Consider the following 22641-nt stretch of genomic DNA (forward strand, 5'->3'; position numbering starts at 1 on the left):
GCGACGTGTACCGGTAGAGATACCCGGAGGTACCCGGAGGTGGCCGGGCCGCAAGCGCGGAGTGACAGGACAGGAAGGTGCTGCCTGGCCAGAGGAGGCCGACCCACTCCGGGGGGTCCGCACACACCAGGATCCTTTCCCTCGCCCTCTGCATATGTCACTTGTCCTGCGAGTCCAGTCTGCGCGGCGGGACATTGCAGGGGAAGAGCACATAGGCACACGAGATAGAGAAAGGCCACGACGTCTGCGCGGGTGCAGAGCGGCTGCTGCATCAGGCTGTCGCGAGGCCTCGTTTTCCGCGCCGTCGAGAAAAAAAAAACACTTTATCAGTCATCTGAAGTATACGAATCTGACGGACACTTACATCTGTGTGCAATCGATTGTTGGACGGGCCGCGGAATCTACGACGGAGGGTCTCATCATATAGTTGTTCGGCGTTTACCGTCTCTGGACAAAAGTGTAGAAGTGTAAAGTGGCAAAGTGCGAGACTTGTGATTGTGGAGCGGGCCGCGCCGCACCGCCACGGCTGACCCTGACCTAAGACACGCTCACCTCAACCGCATTCATAACTAACTTGTCTCTCTCTCCCGTGTTGCAGATCCGACCGCGGCGCCGCGGCTCCTGCTGAGCCCGCCAAGTCTTCGGAGCAGGGGGGGTTGCAGAGCCCCACTCCCCGTCCCCGATGGATCCCTGAGCCTGAGCTGTCACAGGTCAGTTGCACCACAGTTAAGGGGTTCGCAAGTCTGAACGACACTCCGATTTAGGGATATTCAGAGCACCGTTTTTTCACACTGCACCGTGTGTCAGAGCTAGACACCGCAACGTGGTCGGGGTAGGCAAACCTGCAACACATCGGTGTCGTTTACCGTACCCCCTGTCCTATGGCGACGAGCGAACGGGCAAGCCACACGCCTGAATGCAATCCCCACTCGCTGCGCGGTACCCTGCCCCCTTTCGGGTAGGTACCACAGTAGATAGCTGGTGACCTTATCAACCCCCGGCGCATGGTACCTGCAGGTGCGTGGGTGTGGGGTGGGTGGGACATCCGCCGTGCGAACCAGTCTCCGAATCGGCACGGCCGTTGTGTCTTAAAAAGCTAGAGAGAGAGAGAGAGAGAGATGGGTAGGACGGAGAGGAAGACAGGGAGACACGCTGCTGGCGACACTTCGGACACGGCCCGGTGTGGGGGCTCCGAGGTAGGTGACCGGCTCGTGAGGCGTCGCGGCGCACACCGGAACTCATGGGTGATAGAGGACTCTGTCGCCTGTCACTCTGACCGCCTTTGGCGATAGCGTAAGCGTAACAACCTGAGGAGGAGAGGTGCACCGAGAGGTACGCTGGAGAAACAAAGGTGCTTTTAAATGCCTTTTTAGAGGCGTTGGTGAAATGGTGCCTTTACAGAGGCGCTACTCCCACTGGACCCTAAAGGTGCTATTTTCTTAGCAGATTTAGTGTCTTTACAGGGGTATTTGTACAGTAGCGCGTTTGAAAGATGTTATATAGCACCCCTTTTTCTGACGTAGGGGTAAGGAAGAGAAGGAGCGCCTGTATGGGTCGTGTTTTGAATGAAAGTTTTAAGGGATTCGCTTCAGCTTATGCAAGCTCTCATGGCGCCTTGTACGTAGGCAACATCTTGCCTGCAGTGCATGAGTGTGCTGCGGGGTGGCCTACCCCGAGTCTCGCAGGCGCGGAGCTTCGTAATTTGTCGAACGAGTCTGAGAAAAACTAGTACCTTATCGACGCTCCCAAAGTGTGCTAGTCCAGAAAGCGGCCGTGCCCCCTTCCCTCCTCCACGTCTTGGTTCTACCCGATACCCTAGCGCCGCTCAGTGTGACGCCCTCTCCGAATCAACCCATTGGAATCTACATTTCATGCTATTGTCCTCTTCCTTCCTAGAAATGAAGTCCTTGGAACGAGTGTCGTCAGCGTCGGCCGGCGAGGCGGCGGCGTTCTGGCTTGAAGACGACGTCGACGACGAGGAGGTCGACGTGGACGTGGAGGACCGCGACCAAGATCACGACGTGGAAGATATGCTGTTGGGATCCGAGGACTCGACGTCCACCTCCAGCCTCGCCGGCCACCACGGACGAGGCGGCAAGCAGGGCCACAGCAAGGCTCGGAGCGCAGGTAAGGGGCGGTTGGGGAATACAGACCTTGGAGGTGTTTTTTTCTTCTTTTTTTGCACTTGAGGATAGGTGACTGTGTGGCATGTATTCATTATTATAGCACCATATTCGATCATTGCTCTTTTTCAGACGGTTCCGAGAGCTCGGGTAGCGAGCGCAGCGAGCGCTGCAGTGAGCGTGGGTCCGAGCGCGGGCCGAGCGCGGGTGAGCGGCTGAGCGAGCGCAGCGCAGTGGAGCGGACCGCCATGGCCCAGCTACCGCCCATGCAGCCGCGGCCCAAGCGCAAGCTGAGCTGCTCGTCGGCCACCAGCCACGCGGGGGCGCACCCCCTACGGCGGCGCAAGTCGGGCATCTCGGCGCGGGAGAGGAACCTGAGGCGGCTGGAGAGCAACGAGAGGGAGCGCATGAGGATGCACTCCCTAAACGACGCGTTCGAGGTGAGACCGCGGGTGGCAAACGTGGTGTAGCGTAGCGGGTCGGGGACTTCCCTTCTGGGGTGTAACATTGCAACTATTTGGACTCCCTGGTTTTTGCAGCAACTACGAGAGGTGATACCGCACGTTAAGATGGAGCGCAAACTGTCAAAAATAGAGACGCTTACACTGGCCAAAAATTACATCATGGCATTAACAAATGTCATATGTGAAATGAGGGGTGAAGAAAAGCCATACACGTGAGTGACGACGTTTTCTCTTTCATGACCAATTTCATCTTGAGTTTTTGTTATTTATTTATTCTTTTGTTGCCAAAACAGGTTCCTGGATGTAGATTGTGAAACAAATGGAAGTGGAAGTGGCAACGAGCAGGGCCCTGAAACAGATGATTTGGAACCAAACAACAATAGTTTGTTCCAGGAAAATTTACAGCTTGGGAATCCGAGTGGAATCACATCTGATGCCTGAGGCTTAATAGTGAGCTTAATTTCTCGAACTCACTATCCTCCATTGAAGAAACGTGCTCGAAGTTCCTTGTGTCCTTAACTGAACTGCATAGACTCCTGTGGTTAGAAAGTCTGGCCCTATTTTCGAGACATGTATGTGACCAAGATTTGGAACAGGTGTTCAGCATTCCAGTGGATTCTTTGGTGTTGTGCTTCACTCGGCCCTCAGAGAGGGCCCGAAGAGATGGACCTACTGACGTGGAAAAGTTTTGAAGAATGGCAAAGTTACTACCAGAGTAATGTTGAGCAAATATTTTAACTTGTACTGGTGGTATTGCAAGTACAGATCATGAAAAAGACAACTAAGTTTTTAAGCATTTACAACAAGATTGTTGAGTAGATTTCAAGCCAGATAGTTATCTGGAAGTAAAGACATTGAGTGAAACTGTTAAAAGTATGTTGATGTATTTTTATTACAAACCTTTGTGTTTGGGGTTTGATGTAGAATTTTATGTAGGGACTGATAAATGAGTTGTGGTTAATTTCTGGAGACTTACCTTTATAATTTCTTCAATAGATTGTAGTGAGCATGCATTATATTCTTGCCGTTAATTTTAAATGAACTGAAAGGCATAATGATTAGGAACTTGTGTCATACCTCATATTCAGACTTGCTGGTCACCAGATATATAACCATGACACATTAGTTGTTACAAAATGATATTATTTACGAGTTGTGAACGCTGTGTGGAGAAAATATATACAAATACATTCCATGAATGTGTGAATGGGAGTATGTTTGAGTGTAAAGTGCAAGAATGTGTGTAGATGAGTGAATGTGAGTGTGTGCCTCTGTTATAGATAAAATTGAATGTAGAATGTTACATTTTCTATCTCAAGCTTGTAGGTGATGCAAAAGAATTTGCACACTCATCTCAAATAGAAAAGACAATTATAGTATTCCATGTGTACAAAAGTAATTTTACAATCACAAGCAGGAAAGTACCTTTCATGAAGAATGTTTGAGATCTTGATTGTCATCATATTCATGGAGTGACAATTTTTACCTCAGAGAATTTGTCAACTGAATTGAGTTTCCTCAGTTTCCCCAGTTACTACATTTTTCAATAAAATGTTCAACAATGTTATTTTTAAAAATTTTATCAAAAGTTTATTTCTGTTCTGCTGTTTTACTCTGCTTTTCTAGAAATTTTATCTTTTTGATAGTCCAAAGGTTTGGAAAATCTAGACAGATATTCTTGCCAGGTCAAAATCTTTCAAGTTGGTTTTTCCTTCAAATGATGCTCTCTAGGAGAAAAATCTCACTTTGGTCTGCTTTTAAGTTACCTTAAACCTTGCCATATAAGGAGAGGCCAAATGAGAAGCAACTTAATAACCATAAAAAAAATTGAAGAATAAACAATTAGTCAACTGAAGCCCAAAGAGGTAACATTACTAACTTCCTGAATGAAAAATGCCAGAAAATACACAGCCTTTGTTCAGATATCCAGAGGCAGTTCCTCAGTGCTCATTGCTCATGAAGCTGACTTCCTTAATTTTATGTTCATGTGCTTAAAGAGAAAGGAAGATAACCTTGGCCCCCATGTAAATTATTCTGTAGATAGCCACACTGTACATAATGCCTATCAGTCTCTTTCCTTTTTTATGTTTAAAATTGCTGGTGGTGGTTTCAGAAGATGAAAAAAATGATGAAAGTGAAAAAATAGATGTCATTTCTATTCTATTCTAGATGAAGTACACCTTTAAACCTAATATACATTTTGCTTTCTGTAATGTGGACATCTTAAAGCGATTCTTCTGAATGCCAAATATTGTGTGCCAAGAACCTGAGGACAACATAAAACTAAATTTTGAGGCCAAAATTCTAAACATGTTAGAGAGAAATAAAGAGAGAACTTAGATAATTTAATAATGGGCAAGTATTACTATTTGTAAAAGAGAGAATAAGTAAACATTGTACCCTACTGTTCAGGAGCAGATGGAAAATAGAAATATGAACAGAAATGCAAAGAAGAAAAGCTTCATTTTTGTCTACAGCAATCAATGTGAGAGATATGAAAAAGAAAGTACAAATGCAAGACAGCTGTTTCAGTGCTCACTTCAATAGTCATTGAAAAACATGAGATTAACGTAAATGGCGCAGCCAACTTGCAAAAAATTAAGTTTGAAACAAAAATATTCCAAATACAAATGTTGACCTAAAGTAAAATTTAATCATTTGGAAATTTTTGAAGTGGATTATTGAATTATAACTGGTTGAAGTGATAATTGTTCTTAAGAAAAGGAAATGTGCCTTCCTCACATTATTTTAGATGTAGATATTTTACAAATTTTTCTGGGTACAGCTCACATATTGCTCTAATACAAGGACCATGTTTATTTTAATTATTGGCAGTGCCCAATGTTTAAAGTCATTTGAAGAGTATCTCTAAAAAAAGCTAGCACAAGGAGCAAAAACTAAAAAGAAAAGCATTTGCTCATTTGAAGGGGAGAGTCACGGTTGCACCACATGTAAAAAATGTGTACAGGTTAAACATTAACAATTTTATCCATGCCAAGCTGTTGAGGCAAATTGACACAGGCTGAATATGTGATTATGATGTTATGTTTACAGCAATTAAATGTTGCATGGGTTTTGAAGCCCAATTTTTTTTTGATATGGCTGGGTTTTTTTTAAAAAAAAAACAACATTCTTATACTCCTGTTATTCCAACTAGCACAGAACTGAAATACGTAAGTCATTTAGCCCCAAACTTCACTCTCTGCAAACTCCTTAGGTGCAAGACTCTGATTTTCTGTGCTGGTGTGATCACTACTGCCTGAAACACACAATTAATTTTCTTTTATTAATCACAATGTCTAGGTAAATGTAATCCTAAAAGATCATGAACGATCCATAAAAAATATGGGTTAGACAAAGGACGACACAAACCTATATTGTCCACTTCGGTCTCCTCAGGAATCGGGTCAATGCTGCGCTTTGGTCTGAAAACCCCAAAGAAAATGTATTAGTTCATAGTAGGGCCCAAGAAAAAAAACCTTTCAGTTGATAGGGCACTATAAAGAACATGAAAAGTTCCAACATTCAGTCTGGCTTTAGATAAAAGGTTGGAAAACAAACATTCCTTCCCCTAGCATCACAATGTATACATTCAAAAGCATTAAGATTAGATTATAAAGAAATAAAATTTTATATCTTGTGTTAGTTTAGTAACAAGATGTAACACTATACTGTAAGATACGCGCTGTGGTCCACTAACGCAGCTCATGTCTTTGAGTTGATAACCCACTGAACTACAGAAGAGCACACAACAGATAAAGACAATGAACATAGTAGTTAAATTAACACCAGCATGTAGAGAGGTTCAGAAGTTTCTCAAATAGGATCTATTAGGAGACATCTCTACGCAGTGAGATTAGATAAATAGCGTTTACTACTTGTGATAGATACAAACTCCATCAAAGCAGAAGAGAATCTAAAACAGGCTACTAGAAGAAAACTAAAATGATAATAAAGAACTTTTCCCTATAAACTTGTGGCTGCGACACTCGTACCTACTAAATTACAAAATTAAATTCACTTTATGAGAAAACATGTTTAGTGCACCTTTTCTTAAAAATATGACCTTATTAAAATAGAAAACATGCATTGTCTTTGACTTATTAAACTATTTAAAAGATCAACAGATATTAGAATAATAAACTATCAATAGAAAATGTATATAAGAGCAAAATATGATAAAACAGATAGATAAATTATTTCACAGCCATTTGTATTTAGTGGGGAATGCCCTTACTGTTCGACTTAACAGATAATTCCTCAACAGCTGCCCACAAATTATCTTGTTGGAGTACGACAGGCAAATGGTACGAAGCCCATGCCCACGTACCATCACATTCGTTGTTGGAGAGTCTGATAATATCTACCAACAGTAATTACTGTCATACTAATTCCACTTCTCATTGTCGTTAGAAGAAATAAAAAGCTACACATAAAAGTCCACAAGCGCTACTGTAAACAGCAGTAAAAAAAGAAAAAAAATTTCTGAGGAAAACAGTTATTTAACATAGGCAATGAAACATTTGGAATATTAAAATGAGTCCATATCACCCACTGATAACTCATTATACCACAAAAATTTCCAATGAACCAAAATTTGAAAAAGTAAACATCACCAGGAAAGTCTGCAATTTACCAGTTTTTGCCATACTCACAGTTATTATATCAGAGTTCCATTTTCAGTTAAAAATATAAAATTGAAAGGAAAACTTGGTAAAAAATAAAATTATCATTTATCACAATAAAACGCATCACCGTTTTCCGACCCCAAACCTTTCCAACCAAATTACAAAGTAAATGGCTGACATGAGCACTAAGCCTAACAGCATCTTGATGGTGATAGTGAGGGCTTCAGAGGCAAAGTTTTGAACAGGACGCCGGAGCCAATCCAAGTAGTAGCGGTTCATGATGATGCCCAGGAGGTATTGAGTGCTCAACAGCTCAGCTGGCACATACCGTCTGTCAACAATCAGGACCACCACGCTAGTGAGCACACAATGAACTGTCACAAAATGAAAGATATTTATTGTGACTTCTACTATATGAATAGGAGCCACATCAAGTGATGAGTAATAAAAGACAATTTTAGGTAACACTGTCAAGAAAGTCCTCTCTAATGCCTCTTTTAATTCGAAAATCAGGAATCAAGAGTTGAAATCTGGAAACTCTGATATAATTTGTAACTGCCAAACTTTCATTACATAGAAAGAAAGCTAAGTCCACAGTACCAGTAAAAGGAATTTCAAAGAAAATCTAAAGCATAAAGCCTTCTGATGAAAAAAAGATAGTTTGAGAACTATTAGATAAATATAGTAGAAAAGTCACCCAGTCTGTACTACGAAAATCGTTTTGTAAAAAGAAAAACTACTCACTGGTCAAGACTGCGGTGCTTTTTAAATACATCGGGTGATGCTGAGGCACCATCAGTGGAATCCCTTAATTTCCGTTTCCTTACAAGGTCCAGGCTAGGAGATGCAGGTTGAGCCAGAGGAGGAGATTTCCTGAAATAATAAAAGTTCTCTTTTACTCTTTCTGTTTTCTTTAAGCAAATCGGAAGAAAGCTTTTCCGAGCTTAGTCCGGCCCGATCACTCCCCTTAGGCCTCTGGATCCTTTGGTTATCCCCCACCCCCAAAACAAAACAAAAAAACAAAACAAAAAAAACAAAACAAAACAAAAAACAGGTCTTTTTGGACTGGCAAATGAGAGCAGAGAGAACTCTGGATGAGAGGGTGAGAGGGTCCTCATTGGCACGGACTGGGTTGTTTGTCACAACCCAACACTGTCGCAATTGACTTGCTATCCCCAATTTTGCATATATAGAGAGGGACGGCCCCTTTTGGCCAAGGGTGGGCACATAGGGTAGTTGGGTCACTCACCAACCCCTGGGTAAAACAACCAAAACCCCAGAGGCCGTTTTCAAGGGGTAAAATGTGAAAGACTAAGAAAAGGTGACAGAAACAACTTCCTGATAAGAAGGGTACAGAGCAGAGGTGGATGTTATTAAATACCTTTCAATTTGTTTCTGATATGCACCAAAAGAAGTCAGCTTGTAAAAGTCATTTCCTGTCAAAGATTTCATGACAAATTTGGCTTGATCTCTTTTGTGTAAAGCAACATATGCAGACCGTTCATCAATAAAAGATATAAAAACAGGGCCTAAAGAAAGAAATCATGGATATAAGAATGAGGATAGTCAGATAATGGTTGGTACTATTAAGCTGTAGAGATTAAAAACAAATCAGACAACTACATACCATAGGGTTTGAACAATTCTACAATGTCATACTGTTTCCATTCTCTTGGAAATCTCAAATGAAATACATGATTTCGGGGTGGTTTTACTGTAAATGTTAATTTGTTTTAATGAAACAAGATGGAAAGAAATCCTAGATAATACGAGAAGTTTAGTTGTAAGGATTTGATTCACAATTGACACAGCAAATGAAGAGGCAAACAAAAAATAAAAATGAAGTTACAAAAAACTACCTCAACATTGATTCATATACGTACCATCGGGGCCTCCAAGTAACAAGTATCGGATATCTTGAATTTTCATTAGATACAGCCTGGTTAAGAGAAATAGAACGTGTTAGAAAGTGACAAGAAACAACAAGAAATTATACAGTTAATAAGTAGATTAATTTGACAAACCTGTTTTCAATCTGAGACAGGATTTCTTTTATGGACCCTATGTTGCTGAATTTTATGCCTTGATCTTTAGCTGAAAATGTTTTTATTAAAAGTTGAGATTAAAATAAAGAGGAGAACAGGTACAGACACACAACAATCATGTAATAAAATCAGAGAGAGAAATTTCAAACCAAAATAACAGTGCAATAATGTTTAAAAGGGGAAAGTCATCCTCTTACCTAGATACTGGGACATAGCAAGGAAGCATTGTCCAGTAATAAAGGCATCATAGCCCCCTTCATGGGATTTATCAACCAAGTTGTTGTATGAGTGTCCTTCCACATTTCCCTCTGCAAAACAAAATAAATAAAGAGCTAATGAGTGAACTTCCACCATACAAAGTAAAATGGATGAAGGATTTTATGTTATACTCAATTACCAATTTTTGGCATCTCAAAGGGTGCTGTTGACACAGTGTCCAATAATTGGCCTAATGAGCCAGCTGAAATCAGATCTTTGAACTGTTGTTCAAATGCCATAAATTTTGTATCTATAATTCTGAAGCAGAAACAATTAGACACAAAGAAAAATTAAATTGGACATCAATACATTCAATTTCTCAATGCAGAATACCTTGGGAAAATGTGATGAACAATTTCCTTGAATTCGTCATAATTTGGGGGAAGGGGGTAACGGAAGCGGTGGACTAAATGACAAATATCCAAAAGACAATTATGGGCAACTATTAATTTCCCCTGAAACAAAATACCAGTTACTGATTGTACACTGTAGAGACCAAAACACAAGGATTACCAAAAATGATTAGAATAAAAGTTAGACAACATCAAATGAACTGTGCACTCACAGATTCAGCTATGGCTTTGATCAGGTGTGACAGACCAACAGCTTCTTCAAATTCCTTCCATTCATTTTTTTTCTTCTCTTCTTCCCTTAGTTTTTTAAATTCCTCACCTCCACCTCTCATTATCATCATTGTCTACAATGTAAAATTAAAATTACCAAAGTTAATCCTAGTAAAATGTGAACCAAGAGATTCATAGGTGTTGCTGTTAGTACTATAAATATTTACCATGTCAGAGTCATCACATGTTTCTAAATAGACCGTATCTCCAAATTCCTTTGGAACTTCTTGGTACAGAAGTCTTCTCATGAACCGATTGCAACGGTCTAAAATAAAGCTATCAGCTTTTTTCTCAGAAGTGTCCTCTAAAAATTCTTTAATTTTTTTCCTACGGGAGACACGAGATGTACAATTATATTTCATTCAGGAGGCACAAAAATGTTTTAATTTGAACATATGGATAGCAAGTGTGATCCAGAGACCACACAAATATTATTCCTTCGATTTCTCAGCTCTACTCACATATTGGACTGAAATACAATTTTGAGATCTTCAGGAACAGAAACATCAAAGGAATCTTTTTGGTTTTCCCTTACTATCTTTTGTTGACGATCTTTAATACTTAATTTCAATTTGTCTTCCTCCGGCTGAGTCAAAAAAGGAATACCTAGAACAAAATGTATACAACCCATACTGCAATCAAATTGCAATTATACAGACAGGTTTTACTGTAATATCCGTACCTGCACCAAAGGCTTTGTTGAAATCAAATCCACAAGATGACAGGAATGCTACTGATGAGCTCTGACATAGAAAAGTGCTGTTTGGGAAGCCTTTCAACTTTGAAAAGGGAAAGATGAAGAAATTATAAGCCTGATAAGTGTATCTGCAAACCAAACAGATTGTTTATAATGATATGTAGTTAGCAATCTTCATTTTCAAGAGTGTTTTAACTTACTTGTTTTCAGACGCATCATATTGAAATATACAAAGACCTAACTGTAGAGGTAGGAAATCTAACGCTTTTTGGTGTAATTTTTCATAGTACTGCCGAGGTGTATCGAAAGGCATGGGTTCCAAATCCCGCCCCCCACTAGTTAGGCCAGTAAATTCAAAGTCAATGGTGATAAATTCGGCATCAGACAATGCCCTCTTGAGATTTGGGAGGATTGTGTAGAAATCTGAAGAGAAAAAGTTGAAGTAAAATAAAATTTAATACAAGTACATCAGCTTTACAGCGCAGTTGCAATGGACTACTCTGATTATACATTTGAAAAAATCACGTTATTCCCCCTTACACACAATACATTCAAACCAAAGATATTTCAGGCGCTTTATGTTTTAAGACACGTCACTGAGTTAACGAGCCCTTTTTACACCCATTTGTAGAATGACTTCTGGTGCATTTGTTTATGGAAAGTTGATGACATTATCATGATCATTGGAGGTTTTTATTTATGTTCTTTCATGAGATGATTTGTTTCTTTACTATTTTTCATATACATACATCTATGTAACACAAAGGTTGAAGTCCACACTCCCTCTAAATAGTCCACCATTGCATTGCTAGGAGAAACCTCTGACAAAAGAATATTTAGTAGATGCAAGCTGTGAAGCCGCCAGCCATTTCTCTTATATGAGAAGAGTGTGCAAGAAATTATTACAATTTAAAACTTTTGATTCTGAGAAAAGACTGCTAGAAGTCCAGTAAAAGTCGAGAAATCAGAAATGATAACAAACAATTAGACAACTCCAGCGAAAGAGCGGGCGGAGGCCGCGGGCCGCTGGCCGTGCACGTGTTCTATTACCAGCAAACTAAGCAACTATTTTACAATGCGATTGGAATTTGTTAAAAGACGTAAGTTAGAGATTCAAAAGTGGTAGGCTCTCCGGGTCATCCTCGCTCCACTTTCACTTTAACGCTGAAATCGTCTATTGAGAGCAGGGATGAGGTTACGTTTTCGTTGACAGTTGACAGAAAACATCACCACCATACAGATAGTATAAAGCAACAAACGAGAGGAGGAGCGAAATCCCAGCTATGAATAAATCGGCTTACTTTCTCGTGTCACATCCATTTTTGAGGAACTGAATTCGTGCGAAAAGTTCAATGAGTGTAGTTGCCTTTCAGCTCGGCATACAGCACAACACTGCTGATTGGTGCAGCGCTATTTGTTTTGTGTATTGTTGATGACCAATCCAGTCGACCCTAAAACATAAGTAAAAAATAAAAAAAAATGGCACGAAGAAAAATGAAGAAATGCTCGCACCATGACTCAAGTTTTTTTGCTTTTAAGTACAAGTTTTTCTTGCATTGCTAGATTGTTTGAGTAAGAAACAAAATTAATTCAAGATATCAAACCTTATAAACATTGAGTGTTGGTACAAAAATGCTACCCCTATAGCCTCACTGTAGGGGCCATTCTGTACTGAGGCCTAAGGGTACGTTAACAAAAATTGCGGCATGTAATAGCAGAATAAAACCAGAAGTGTATATTTGATACAATGTCCCATGTTTTATGGTGAGAAGTACATTTATTTTGGTAATTCTACCCGTATTTTTGCCTTAGTTAATGAAAAAAGTAAATAAACAGCATGACTGCTGCTTTTAATGATGATTTCGTTCGCCAAGTTGAGCAAATGAGCAGGTTTCAGGTAAAAGTGCAAAGTCAGCTTGTGTACCTAAAACAAGGAAATTTGACTTGATAGCATGTGGTTGTAGCAGTATAGTTCAAGGGGTTTTCTTGTTAAAGAAGTTTCCGCAGTCCACTTAAGAGAATTTGAGCGTGTGCGATATTTTCTAATGTAATCTGTGTTTGTTTCAGGAGCAAACTCACAAGCTAACCAGCAAATGTTGGGATTTATGTGTCGATAAACCAGAAACGCGCCTTGGAAGCCGTTCAGAGACTTGTCTTAAGAATTGTGTTGAAAGATTCATTGACATCAACAACTTTATCACCAATCGTTTTGAAAAGTCTCTCATGGAGAAAAGATCATCGGACACTTCCTTTGATTAATGTTCGTTGTATTGCCTATGGTAATCTCCTTTAGTTGAAAAGTAGTCGGTTAAGATGTTTTCAAGATTTAGAGATTTTGTTAATCGCCACAAGCGGAAGTTTGTTGTTACGGGTGTGGTTGTTGGAGGCGCATGGCTAGCCCTACAGTATGCTCAGCGGAAACTACGAGAATACACTGAAAATGAAGCCAAGGAATTTATTGAAAGAAGTCGTCGTCAGCAACACTACAAAAGCACAGAGCGGACTTGTGATCATACTATTCTTTCATTGTCACCTGCTATTCATGAGTCCATTATTAATACTGTAAACACAGAAGAGTTGGCTGCAGAACTTCAGACTGCCTCTTCTGGGAAGATTGCTATTTGGGAGAAACTTAAAGTGAAAGCTTTCACCAGAGTTGCTGCTCTTGTATATGCCAATTCCATGTTAGTTCTTCTTTTGAGGATTCAGCTGAATCTTATCGGAGGTTTCCTTGTTAGAGATACAAATGGAGATAGTGGTCTGTCAACAGAACTCCAGCATATATACCTTTCACTTTGTCACCATCTTAGGGATAGTGGAGTTGTTGACCTCTGCAATCTAATTGAAAGGCATGTTCAACCCATTTTAGAAAATGTTTCATTGAAGAAACCGATGTCTCTTCGAGATACGGAGGAGTTATTTTGGTCCATTCAAAACTCTATTGAGAGTAATGTTTATGATAATCCTATAAAAACAATAGCAAGGTATGTGTTTCCACCTAAAGAAAAAGTTGATACTGAAAATCTGCAAGATCAAGAAATACAACAACTCTTTAGTATTATGTCTGAGACTGTTGACCTCCTTGATTCAGATGAAGTTGCATCACTGACACGGTCTTGTGTTAGTCAGAGTTTTGCAGCTGTAGTAGACAAGCTTGCTGAGCAGTTTGCACCTGTGAGCTCAGTAGAACCTATTCCAGGTCCTTCAAATGAGCAAATTGCGAATTCTTGGGCAACTGCCTTGAATAATGGAGCAAATAAGAATAATTCCTTTATTCATCCAAGTAATGTGACTATACCACTGGCCAAACTCATACCTATTGTCAGCAAGCTTACCAAACAGTATCCAAACAAAAAAGATTTGTGGATTTTTCAGCTTGTTCGGAATGATCTTGTTAAAGTTTTTGGAGCTAATGTGTATGAAGCTTTTGGACAGAAAGAATAAATTTTTTTCATTTTTTCTGTGAGTTCTATGTCTTTTGAATTCCATTTTCTTCTTATTCTGTACTCTTTGTCAATTTTATAATATTTTTTCTATTGTTTTTTGATTTATGTGTTGATGTTTTCAAGACACTTCTTGTTGGATGTTACATACTTTCTATGGCATAATTCAGATAATGTGAAGAGCAAATTTTATATATGAACAATTTCTCAGTGTCTCAAATTGTTCATGGGGGATTCAGAGTTCACAAAACGCGAGCGCGATTTCATGACTAATAAGTCTCTTCAAGGCTGCATCAAGCTTACACAACATTGAAAATGATGCTGGGCATGTTTTCTGAATTCTGAATCTACTCTTATGGGGGTTTCCATCTTCTACCTTGCATTGCAATTTATGTATTCCACCAATTTCATTGAAAGTAAAAGATAAATCAGAAGACAGATGTCAATTTATTAAACCTTGCAGATACAGTACCACAATTGAAACAAAACATTTATCTAAAATTGCCTGTGGAAAGCTATTTTAGAAGACCATCGGGCTTTTAAATGAACTTGTCTAAATAAAAACCTCTACACTGAAATAATTCCTGTTTTTGTTAGATCTTCATCAGCTTCACTTCACTGCGGAATGCAAATGTTTACGACATAGCAAACAATCACTACTGATTCCATTAACAGAGACAGTTAATAAGGTGAGTACTGGACTTAACTTCTGGGAGGGTGGGAATAGTGGTTGAGAAAATAATCACAACTAAAACTCACACATGCAAGATAAGAATCTTTTGTGGGGTACAACTTACATTATAGAACACCCTTATTTCTTCTTTTTTTTTTTAATAATAGTAAGACACCCTACCAGGCTATTAACTTTCACTTATATACCACAAGTAGAACAGTATCAGACTGATTTCCCTGATCAATACGGTGAAAGGATAAGAGAAAAATACATGACTTTTTTTTCTTTCAAAAGGAAAAAATATCACAACTTTACAAAGTGCACATATCATGGTATGATGCAAGACAACACCTTCATGGGCACATTTCTGCTTCCTGATGAGCAAAAACTACCATACACTTGTCAAGTATGTCCATGAAAAGTCAAAATTACAGGAAATAATGCTAGGCAAACTAGGTACATGCAATCCCCACTGAAATGGCAATTACCTGAGAAAAATGGCATAATACATGAAGTTTCCAGAAAATTAATTTAAATCCAGTATTAAAATAAATACATGTAGATACAGAAAAAAAAAATTGATATCAAGAAGACAAAGCCCATTCGAAATGACATTATTAGAATCTTTGTAAAATCAACAGTACAAATGTATATGTTTCAAGTTCATTGAGAATAGCTCAACATAATGAGAAATAGGTATGCTACAATCGAAGACACTGAAACTGAATTTGTGAGTACAATTCATCAATATGCTATCAGGAAAAGTGAGAAAGAAGAGCCAAGTAATGCAAAGCATGTAGTTACTGATAAGAAACTCAATCAGAAAGAAACCAATTACTACAAAACCTAAAATTACTGGGATTTCAGACTTCCAAAAAAATAAAAGCCAGTAGTTCGGAGCACACGTCTCCTTCCCTTTCTTAATGAGAAATCTGAACCTCAAATGATGGCCTTGGCATGAACAGTTATGACCTTAACAGTCTATTCTAGATCATATATATCTTTATAGATTTATTTATCAATATGCTTGTATATTTAAATATAGGTATGTATTAATAGGAATAAAACTTTATTCTATTTACCAAAAACGATGTCACATTTTCTGCCAAATAAAACTGATGAACACATTCTCATCCAGCTCTCCTGATCCTTTGGCAAGATGGGTACATACAATAATTTTCATACGGTATAATATAAATCTTCAATGTACACAATATCTACAATTTAATGTACTCCTCTTTTTTTAAAATTTACATTTAAGTTTGGTCACAAGAAAGTAGCAGCAGCACACATACTCTGGCCCTAATACAATGTTGATTTTATTTTCCATGACTCCTCCAACACAAAAAATAAATAAATAGGTATGCTTCTTTTTCAGCTGATTGGAGCAACCAAAAAATTTGTACATGAGAAACTCTATCACGTAGAATACAATTTAATGGAAGCCACTTTGTCCAATTTATGGCATTTATGGTATGAAAAGAAGATACAGATAAGCACTTAACTTGAACAGTGAGCAAAACTAGGTAAATACTTTCCACCATGGAGACAAAATCAGTCTTACAAAAACTCAAATTCAAACATCTAGCAGCACACTAAAATTTGCATTTTTAAAAAAAAGGATGCTAGGGACAATATACTGTTCAACCTCTAAAAGACTTTTGTTTTGACACGTTTACGACTATGTGACCATCATACACACCAAAGCAGCACTCTGTTAATGATGGGAAAAAATCACTAAGGTGACAGTGACAGTGCATGGGAGTTACCAGTATATTGGTCATTTGGCATATTTCTATGTAGTACCGTGTGTCAAGCCTATGACACAACAGTGTTGCTGGTTTGCATACCTTAGGGGCCATGGTGCCACTGGAGGAGCGAGTAGGCAAACCTGCAAACTGTTGTGAAATGGGCCTGACACACAGTACCGCCACACCGCCATTTACTGTCAGGAACAATCATGTACTGTTGAATGTGGTATACATGGTGAATCTACAGTCCACAGGAAACCACTAGTAATAGAGCACATGGTGGCCACAAGACTAGGTAATAATGCCCTGTCGTAAACATTGTATTACTGGTTAAATTTGAACTTTCTAAATAATTACTTCTGCCTTAGCAAGAATTAAAATGTAGAGGAGGGCTGTATAATATATCCCATGTATGTAAAGCCTGTGCATAACATCATATACACAGAAGTAACTCTTTTAGATCCAAATTTTAAAATTGTAAAACAATTTGATGAGATTCTGTAGGCAAAACCTTTTCACCAAAAAACACTAAGGCTAACAAATAAGGTCATACACGAACTTAAATACCAAATAAAACAATAGAAGAAAATAACTACCTAACTTTTAAAAAACAATCTACATTATGCAAGGTTTTCTTCATAAATATCCTTTCATTGCTATAAACAAAAAATAAATAACACAAGACCACATTGCATAATGAAATAATAAAGTAAGATCTTACATTTTATGAAACAAAGAAACTTGAGATATCTGAAAATTTAAGTATCACAATATTAACAGCAACAACAACAAAAAAAAAGGGGGGGGGGGCGCTCAATACAACATTAACCATTTCCCACTTAACACATTACAACTTTCACTTACTGTAAAAACAAAGGATGATTTTGACCCTTTCAAAACTGACGAAGCAAAAAGCTCACCCTTCAAAATGAGGTTGAAATGTAGCATGTATAATATCTTGAAACATTAGAGATGTTATGAACATATGGCTAGTAGCGTTGCACAGCCTTTACAGAATTTTGACAAATCATACATATATCACAGGAACCCCAGGCAGTGCACACAACAAGGTTAAATGTGCCTTCCTAAATGAATGAATTGTTGTCTCCTGCCCATCCATTGACAAAACTGTCGGCACACTGTCATGCAAAATATGATGGGTGAAATATGTAACACAGTACAATCGTTTTTAAATAAAACGTGGGGGCCCTGTATGATGAGAATAAGGAGGTGGTACCCCTGGTGGCGGGCATCCCAAATAGCGGTGATAACGATGTCGGCTGTGTGAAGGGGTAGGGCCAAGTCCATGTGCAAGAGGATGGTGTACATTCTGAGATACCTGCATCACCATCTGCTGAGAGTGAGAGGAATGGCCCAGCTGTGCTGAGTGAATATTGCCATCACCCAAATCTAATTCCAATTCTGTCTGCTCAGCCAGTTGCATTTGCCCAAATGTAGCAGTAGCCATAGCGACATCAGGCATGATGTCTGATAGATGTCCATCACTACAAGAACTACTTCCAGCTTGCTGCAAAAAATAAACACCACAAAATTTGACTAAACTCATACATCAAAAAGAATCATATAAAAAAAATTTCGTGGCACAACTAATATATTCTGAAAAAGTAGCATAGCAATCCACAATACCAACCTCCCCTGGCATTCTGTAGGAGTCACCCTCTGTAACAACAGCAGGCAACTCCCCACGATGGGAACGTGGTAATGTTACTCGTCTGACAGGGCAACCAATACCACTAGCTACACTGCAGCTTAAATTGTTTTCAGATTCAGTTTCCATAACAATATCTATTTCTTCTTCAGTGTTCGAATAACACGCAGCATTCTGAAATTTAACAAGATATAAGGGCCTTAGTGTTGCAAAAATAAAAATGAAATAGAGTATTAATTGCATTTTTCTTGACCTACTTCTAATAAATCAGCAACAGCATCAGGTAGGTTGAATTCTCGAACTACTCTTAATCGAACTTGACGATTGATTTCATGTCGTGATGATAATGGCAAAGAAACTGCTCTTTGAACACTCACACTTTGCCTTAGTTTATGTTCTCTCTTGAGCATTGCTGTCATAGTAGCTGGGTCTGGTACTAGACAAGATAAAAAAAAAATAGAATAAAGTTAAATTGCATTCTAAAAATAGGCAATGAAAATTACTTGATTGAGGAAACATTCATTACCTGGAATAGCTGCCGCAAGTACATCAACAGGGACATTTGTTCCTCTAGATCTAGGTTTATCTTCAACCATGTATAAAGTGTCAGGAATATCCCTAATGTACCGATTTCTTCTCATTCGTGACATATCAACATCGGGCACCAAATGATCTTCAAGGAGAGCCTTAAAGTTGAAAAAGCAAAATATTTCAATTAAGAATATAACTCAACTTGTCAACAGGTTTTCATTCATTTAATGTCAATTGATAAACTTACCTTGCTTTCTTCATAATAAGGCATGAATAGCCGTGGCCTCACAAACAAGCCATTGTTTCTTGTACCTCTTACCCAGGCATCTAATCTGAGAGCTGATACACTATGGCGATCATCACCAATCATGTGGCTTGGAGGAGAACTGACCAGACCTCTTCTAATAGCCTAATAAAGGATTTAAGATAATTAAGAATCACGACAAGAACAAAATAAGTAAAATTTTCCTTTGGAAAATGGCTTACTTGACTCAGAACTTCACTATTTGGTGGTAAGACATGATCTACTCTCACTAAAGGAAGCAGCTCACACAGGATTTCCCGAAGTTCTACATCACTAAGGTCTCGCTTTTTAACACCTTTGCGAGCAACTGAATGGGCAGTATGATTGAGAAGATTTGGTTCTGGGAAGAAAAATAATCAAAGTACAAATAGCTGAAATTTCACTTTAAATTTGTATGCCTGACTGTATCAATATACCTCGATCCTCCATGCGGCGAACAAGCTCCTGTTCACCCCACTTTAATACAGCTTGCAGAACTTCCAATTCACTTGCCTGTATAACATGAACATTACATTAGGATGTAGTGTTCAAAATTATAATTATTTACAAAAGAGCAACTACGAACCTGTAAAAAGTCACTCTGGAGCACCTGAATCAAATGAAATTTGTCTAGCTGATGTAATACAAGGCTTGAGGCAACTTGAGAAAATTCCTCTCTTAAAAAGTGAAGGGCTTGGCGATGAACCTGTTCATATAAATTGAGATGGCACAGAAAAATCAAAATTAATCCTGGAGTATTTTAAGTGAAAGTTGTGAAAGGCATGACACTCTAAAACCCTTACCCAGGCAGAGCCATGAGGTTGGCTACTCCATTTCAAAACAGCAGGCAGTGCATCCAAAGTCAACCATTCCAGAATGAGGTCTTCACAGCCTTGGGTGACAATATCAAGCTCTAGGAAGCGACCCATTTGATAGAGCTCCATAGCCTCCTCTAGAGCACTTGGTCTAGTACGACCTGTATGAGTCAAGGCCTGAACCTAAACATGGGACCGATAAGTAAATAAAGTTATTTCATACAACACCAAAAGTCTTCACCATTTCTGCATAACTCATTACCTCTCCCAAACTGCCAGAACTACCAGCACATCCACTTCCCCTCAAAATAAGAGAGAGATCTACTGTGTCTAGGTATATAGCATGCAAAAGAACTCGAGCATATCTCTTGGGTATCACAAATTCATCCAAAACAATTCTGTAAAAATGTAACAGTGGTTAGATTACAAGTTTCCAACACAGAATACTTATAATTTTTATTTAGTGAGTCAACTATTTTACCTGGTAGGTATGTGAAGTGCTCTTTCAGTATGCTCTTCGCCAGATCTAGTTCTTCTTTGTATGAGATTTCTAAAGAAAGGTGACCGCGCTGAAAGTAATGCTTTGTGGCAGGGAAGCTCTAGTTTGGGTCGGAATCCATACTCTGAACTACCAGAATCTGGTCTTCGACAGTCACCATCAGATGTGAAAACTAGAGCAGCATCAGCATAGTCCCCTGATTCTAGAAGATATCTAAGGTCCCGTTCTAGTGGGTTTAAGGTGCCGAATTCGTTGCCAAGTCTTCGTAATAAAGTAATTCTGAAAGTAAAATTAAAAGTGTGTGAAACTAGAGCAAGAAACTAAACCACAAGAACCTTCAAAAAGACGGTGCCTGACCTTTCAGGATTGTCTTCAAGAGGTCGCAAATCCCCAGTATACAGATAACGCAATAATGATGAGAACATATCCACATCAACTCCTGCTGTGCGGGGCTCAACTCTGATGCGAGCTCCGTGAACTGGGTAGCCAGCTAAGAGATCTCGAAAGTAAGGACACCGAGCAGAGAGTATGGCTCGATGAACAGGAAAGCAAATGCCATGAAAGACAAGATCCACATCAGTACAGTGCTTAAAATCGTACAGTGTGGACAAATCTTGTTTGTAGGTGGCAGCAGGTGGCCGAGCTAACTCTGCTTGAACACAGAGATCCTTAAGAGCAGCTAAAGCTTCATATTCTTCCAGGAGAGCACTAAGTTCAAGTGCACCCCAATCACTAACAAGCTCTCGGAGAACTCGACCATGATCACAAGCTTTGGAGGACCGCCTTTTTCTCATCCATTTCTTTCTGAGGGTGGCAAAACTAGTACCCTTCTTTTTCCGTTCCCTGAAAGCAATAGGTATTAAATATAACAATAATAATGGTTCTGATCCATTTACATAATTCTCATGAAAACAGCAGTAAAACAAATTCTGCATCTTACCTGACTAATAAGCATAGCTGGTCATTGGTCCCAGATGGTACAAGGCCTGGACTTTGATTTGAAGACAGGCGTGCGGCTTGAGCTGTTGAACCACCTGATGATCCAGAAGCACAAAGACCACTCTGACTTCCTATACTGCCAATTGGACCACTAGGGCCACCAGGACCACCCAGCCCCCCAGCTGGGTTGGAGGCCGAAGCACCCATCCTCTCACACATACGTTACACCAGAGGTAGAATACATTTTCACTGCAAAGAACCAAAACAAAATGTGTACATAAAATTAGCAACCAGAGGCACTTTGATCTAGGCTTTAATAATGATAATGAACAAGTTCAAACAATCAGTTAAAGTATTTGAAATATATGAAAACCCATAGAAAAAAGTGCAGATCAACAAATGAAGTTTATTGACAACTGTTACACTTCTCCCCTTAAATTTCTTACAATTCAGTTTTAGATTATAGATTAAAAACAAGTTACAAGTCCAAACAAGTTAATTTTGTATTTTTCTGAACTGAGACTGACACAACTTTGCTTGGTGCTCTCATTTATAATGGAACACAACAATGAGATTAAAACACACAGATGTTGTGTTGAGAACTACAACACAAAAATGAAAAGTGCTATAAGCAAACAATAAGTCCCCAAGAAAAGTAATAAAGAAACGAAATATCGATGTAAACATTCCATAACTTTTCTTCACTCTAGGCTACGAGAAATTAATAAAATTGACGTTTACGTTTCGCAAACATTTCTAGTGTTAAGAGTTGTAAAAAGTCAAAACTGGTAGTACGAAATTCAGATGTAATATCCCGATAAACGAATGAGCGACTATGAAACAAGACAATTGTTGTTGCGAGAGTATGTCAATGGTAGTGTCTTGCAGGCTCTAGCCTACATTCAGTCAAACTGTCGGTGAGCTGGAGAAAATGCCACAGTTCACAAACTCATCATAACCTCGACGAAATTTACTTGAAGCCGAAAAGAGTCTTACCGTCAAATGAAGCTTTCATTTCGACTGGCCGGAAAACAGACAAGACATTTTCGCAAGGTAAATATTAGGTCAGAAGAGACCAGCTACCGTGTAGTCGCCATGTTTCCTCAACATTTTAGGATTTGTGGTTGCAGGGGAGGGATGAGGACGGAACTAGTTGACCGAAAAGAGCTACACATCCGATCTCATCTCTCTTTCGTCCCC

At 39.1% G+C, this 22641-nt stretch overlaps 5 protein-coding genes across 7 annotated transcripts; 3 read left to right on the forward strand and 2 right to left on the reverse strand.

Annotated features, from left to right (window-relative positions):
- Positions 1-565: 565 nt before the first annotated feature.
- LOC113218067 (protein dimmed) lies at positions 566-5684 on the forward strand. Its single transcript, XM_052274125.1, has 5 exons — positions 566-710; positions 1897-2127; positions 2256-2563; positions 2663-2799; positions 2881-5684. Exons 2-5 carry the CDS (start codon positions 1899-1901, stop codon positions 3026-3028), a joined length of 822 nt encoding a protein of 273 aa, XP_052130085.1. The 5' UTR covers positions 566-710; positions 1897-1898; the 3' UTR covers positions 3029-5684.
- Positions 5685-5707: 23 nt separating this feature from the next.
- On the reverse strand, positions 5708-12282 carry LOC113218060 (poly(A)-specific ribonuclease PARN). 2 transcript variants are annotated; one of them, XR_008011969.1, is made up of 16 exons: positions 12140-12282; positions 11039-11261; positions 10824-10966; positions 10603-10747; positions 10309-10468; positions 10084-10215; positions 9852-9973; positions 9658-9776; positions 9458-9568; positions 9240-9309; positions 9099-9154; positions 8843-8929; positions 8597-8744; positions 7960-8088; positions 5960-7546; positions 5708-5846 (listed from the first exon to the last, which is right to left on the reverse strand). XR_008011969.1 is itself a non-coding variant. In XM_026438241.2 (16 exons), exons 1-16 carry the CDS (start codon positions 12156-12158, stop codon positions 5770-5772), a joined length of 1794 nt encoding a protein of 597 aa, XP_026294026.1. In that variant the 5' UTR covers positions 12159-12282; the 3' UTR covers positions 5708-5769. The 2 variants fall into 2 exon arrangements, 1 of the variants encoding a protein (XP_026294026.1); XM_026438241.2 differs by having other exon boundaries at positions 5960-6012.
- A 216-nt stretch (positions 12283-12498) lies between these two features.
- On the forward strand, positions 12499-13097 carry LOC113218064 (mitochondrial import inner membrane translocase subunit Tim8 A). Of its 2 annotated transcripts, none has more exons than XM_052274126.1 (2): positions 12499-12735; positions 12906-13097. In XM_052274126.1, exons 1-2 carry the CDS (start codon positions 12676-12678, stop codon positions 13095-13097), a joined length of 252 nt encoding a protein of 83 aa, XP_052130086.1. In that variant the 5' UTR covers positions 12499-12675. The 2 variants fall into 2 exon arrangements, with proteins under 2 accessions (XP_052130086.1, XP_052130087.1); XM_052274127.1 differs by having other exon boundaries at positions 12505-12623.
- A 54-nt stretch (positions 13098-13151) lies between these two features.
- On the forward strand, positions 13152-14715 carry LOC127748606 (peroxisomal biogenesis factor 3). Its single transcript, XM_052274122.1, has one exon. It carries the CDS (start codon positions 13152-13154, stop codon positions 14280-14282), a length of 1131 nt encoding a protein of 376 aa, XP_052130082.1. The 3' UTR covers positions 14283-14715.
- Positions 14710-22604, reverse strand: LOC113218059 (BTB/POZ domain-containing protein 7). The gene is made up of 14 exons (XM_026438239.2): positions 22438-22604; positions 21443-21690; positions 20860-21345; positions 20485-20781; positions 20266-20401; positions 19992-20186; positions 19775-19894; positions 19626-19701; positions 19392-19549; positions 19153-19314; positions 18901-19060; positions 18632-18810; positions 18357-18548; positions 14710-18233 (listed from the first exon to the last, which is right to left on the reverse strand). The coding sequence occupies exons 2-14, from the start codon at positions 21658-21660 to the stop codon at positions 17895-17897; spliced, it is 2718 nt and encodes a 905-aa protein (XP_026294024.1). The 5' UTR covers positions 21661-21690; positions 22438-22604; the 3' UTR covers positions 14710-17894.
- Between the last annotated feature and the right edge of the window lie 37 nt (positions 22605-22641).

This window comes from Frankliniella occidentalis, unplaced genomic scaffold (assembly GCF_000697945.3).
Source record: "Frankliniella occidentalis isolate FOCC.00 unplaced genomic scaffold, Focc_3.1 Scaffold337, whole genome shotgun sequence".
Classification (NCBI taxonomy): Eukaryota; Metazoa; Arthropoda; class Insecta; order Thysanoptera; family Thripidae; genus Frankliniella; species Frankliniella occidentalis.

Bases quoted from the DNA above. Each gene is read 5' to 3' on its own strand.
- LOC113218067 (XM_052274125.1), top strand. From the start codon at position 1,899: ATGAAGTCCTTGGAACGAGTGTCGTCAGCGTCGGCCGGCGAGGCGGCG. The intron at 2,128-2,255 runs GTAAGGGGCGGT...GCTCTTTTTCAG, and splicing joins CAGCAAGGCTCGGAGCGCAG to ACGGTTCCGAGAGCTCGGGT. The intron at 2,800-2,880 runs GTGAGTGACGAC...TTGCCAAAACAG, and splicing joins GGTGAAGAAAAGCCATACAC to GTTCCTGGATGTAGATTGTG.
- LOC113218060 (XM_026438241.2), bottom strand. The intron at 10,748-10,823 runs GTACGGATATTA...ATTTTGTTCTAG, and splicing joins CAACAAAGCCTTTGGTGCAG to GTATTCCTTTTTTGACTCAG. The intron at 9,155-9,239 runs GTTTGTCAAATT...TCTCTTAACCAG, and splicing joins CTGTCTCAGATTGAAAACAG to GCTGTATCTAATGAAAATTC.
- LOC113218064 (XM_052274126.1), top strand. From the start codon at position 12,676: ATGACTGCTGCTTTTAATGATGATTTCGTTCGCCAAGTTGAGCAAATG. The intron at 12,736-12,905 runs GTAAAAGTGCAA...TGTTTGTTTCAG, and splicing joins AGCAAATGAGCAGGTTTCAG to GAGCAAACTCACAAGCTAAC.
- LOC127748606 (XM_052274122.1), top strand. From the start codon at position 13,152: ATGTTTTCAAGATTTAGAGATTTTGTTAATCGCCACAAGCGGAAGTTT.
- LOC113218059 (XM_026438239.2), bottom strand. From the start codon at position 21,660: ATGTGTGAGAGGATGGGTGCTTCGGCCTCCAACCCAGCTGGGGGGCTG. The intron at 20,187-20,265 runs GTAATGAGTTAT...TCCCATGTTTAG, and splicing joins GTTCTGGCAGTTTGGGAGAG to GTTCAGGCCTTGACTCATAC. The intron at 19,702-19,774 runs GTTCGTAGTTGC...CATGTTATACAG, and splicing joins TCCAGAGTGACTTTTTACAG to GCAAGTGAATTGGAAGTTCT.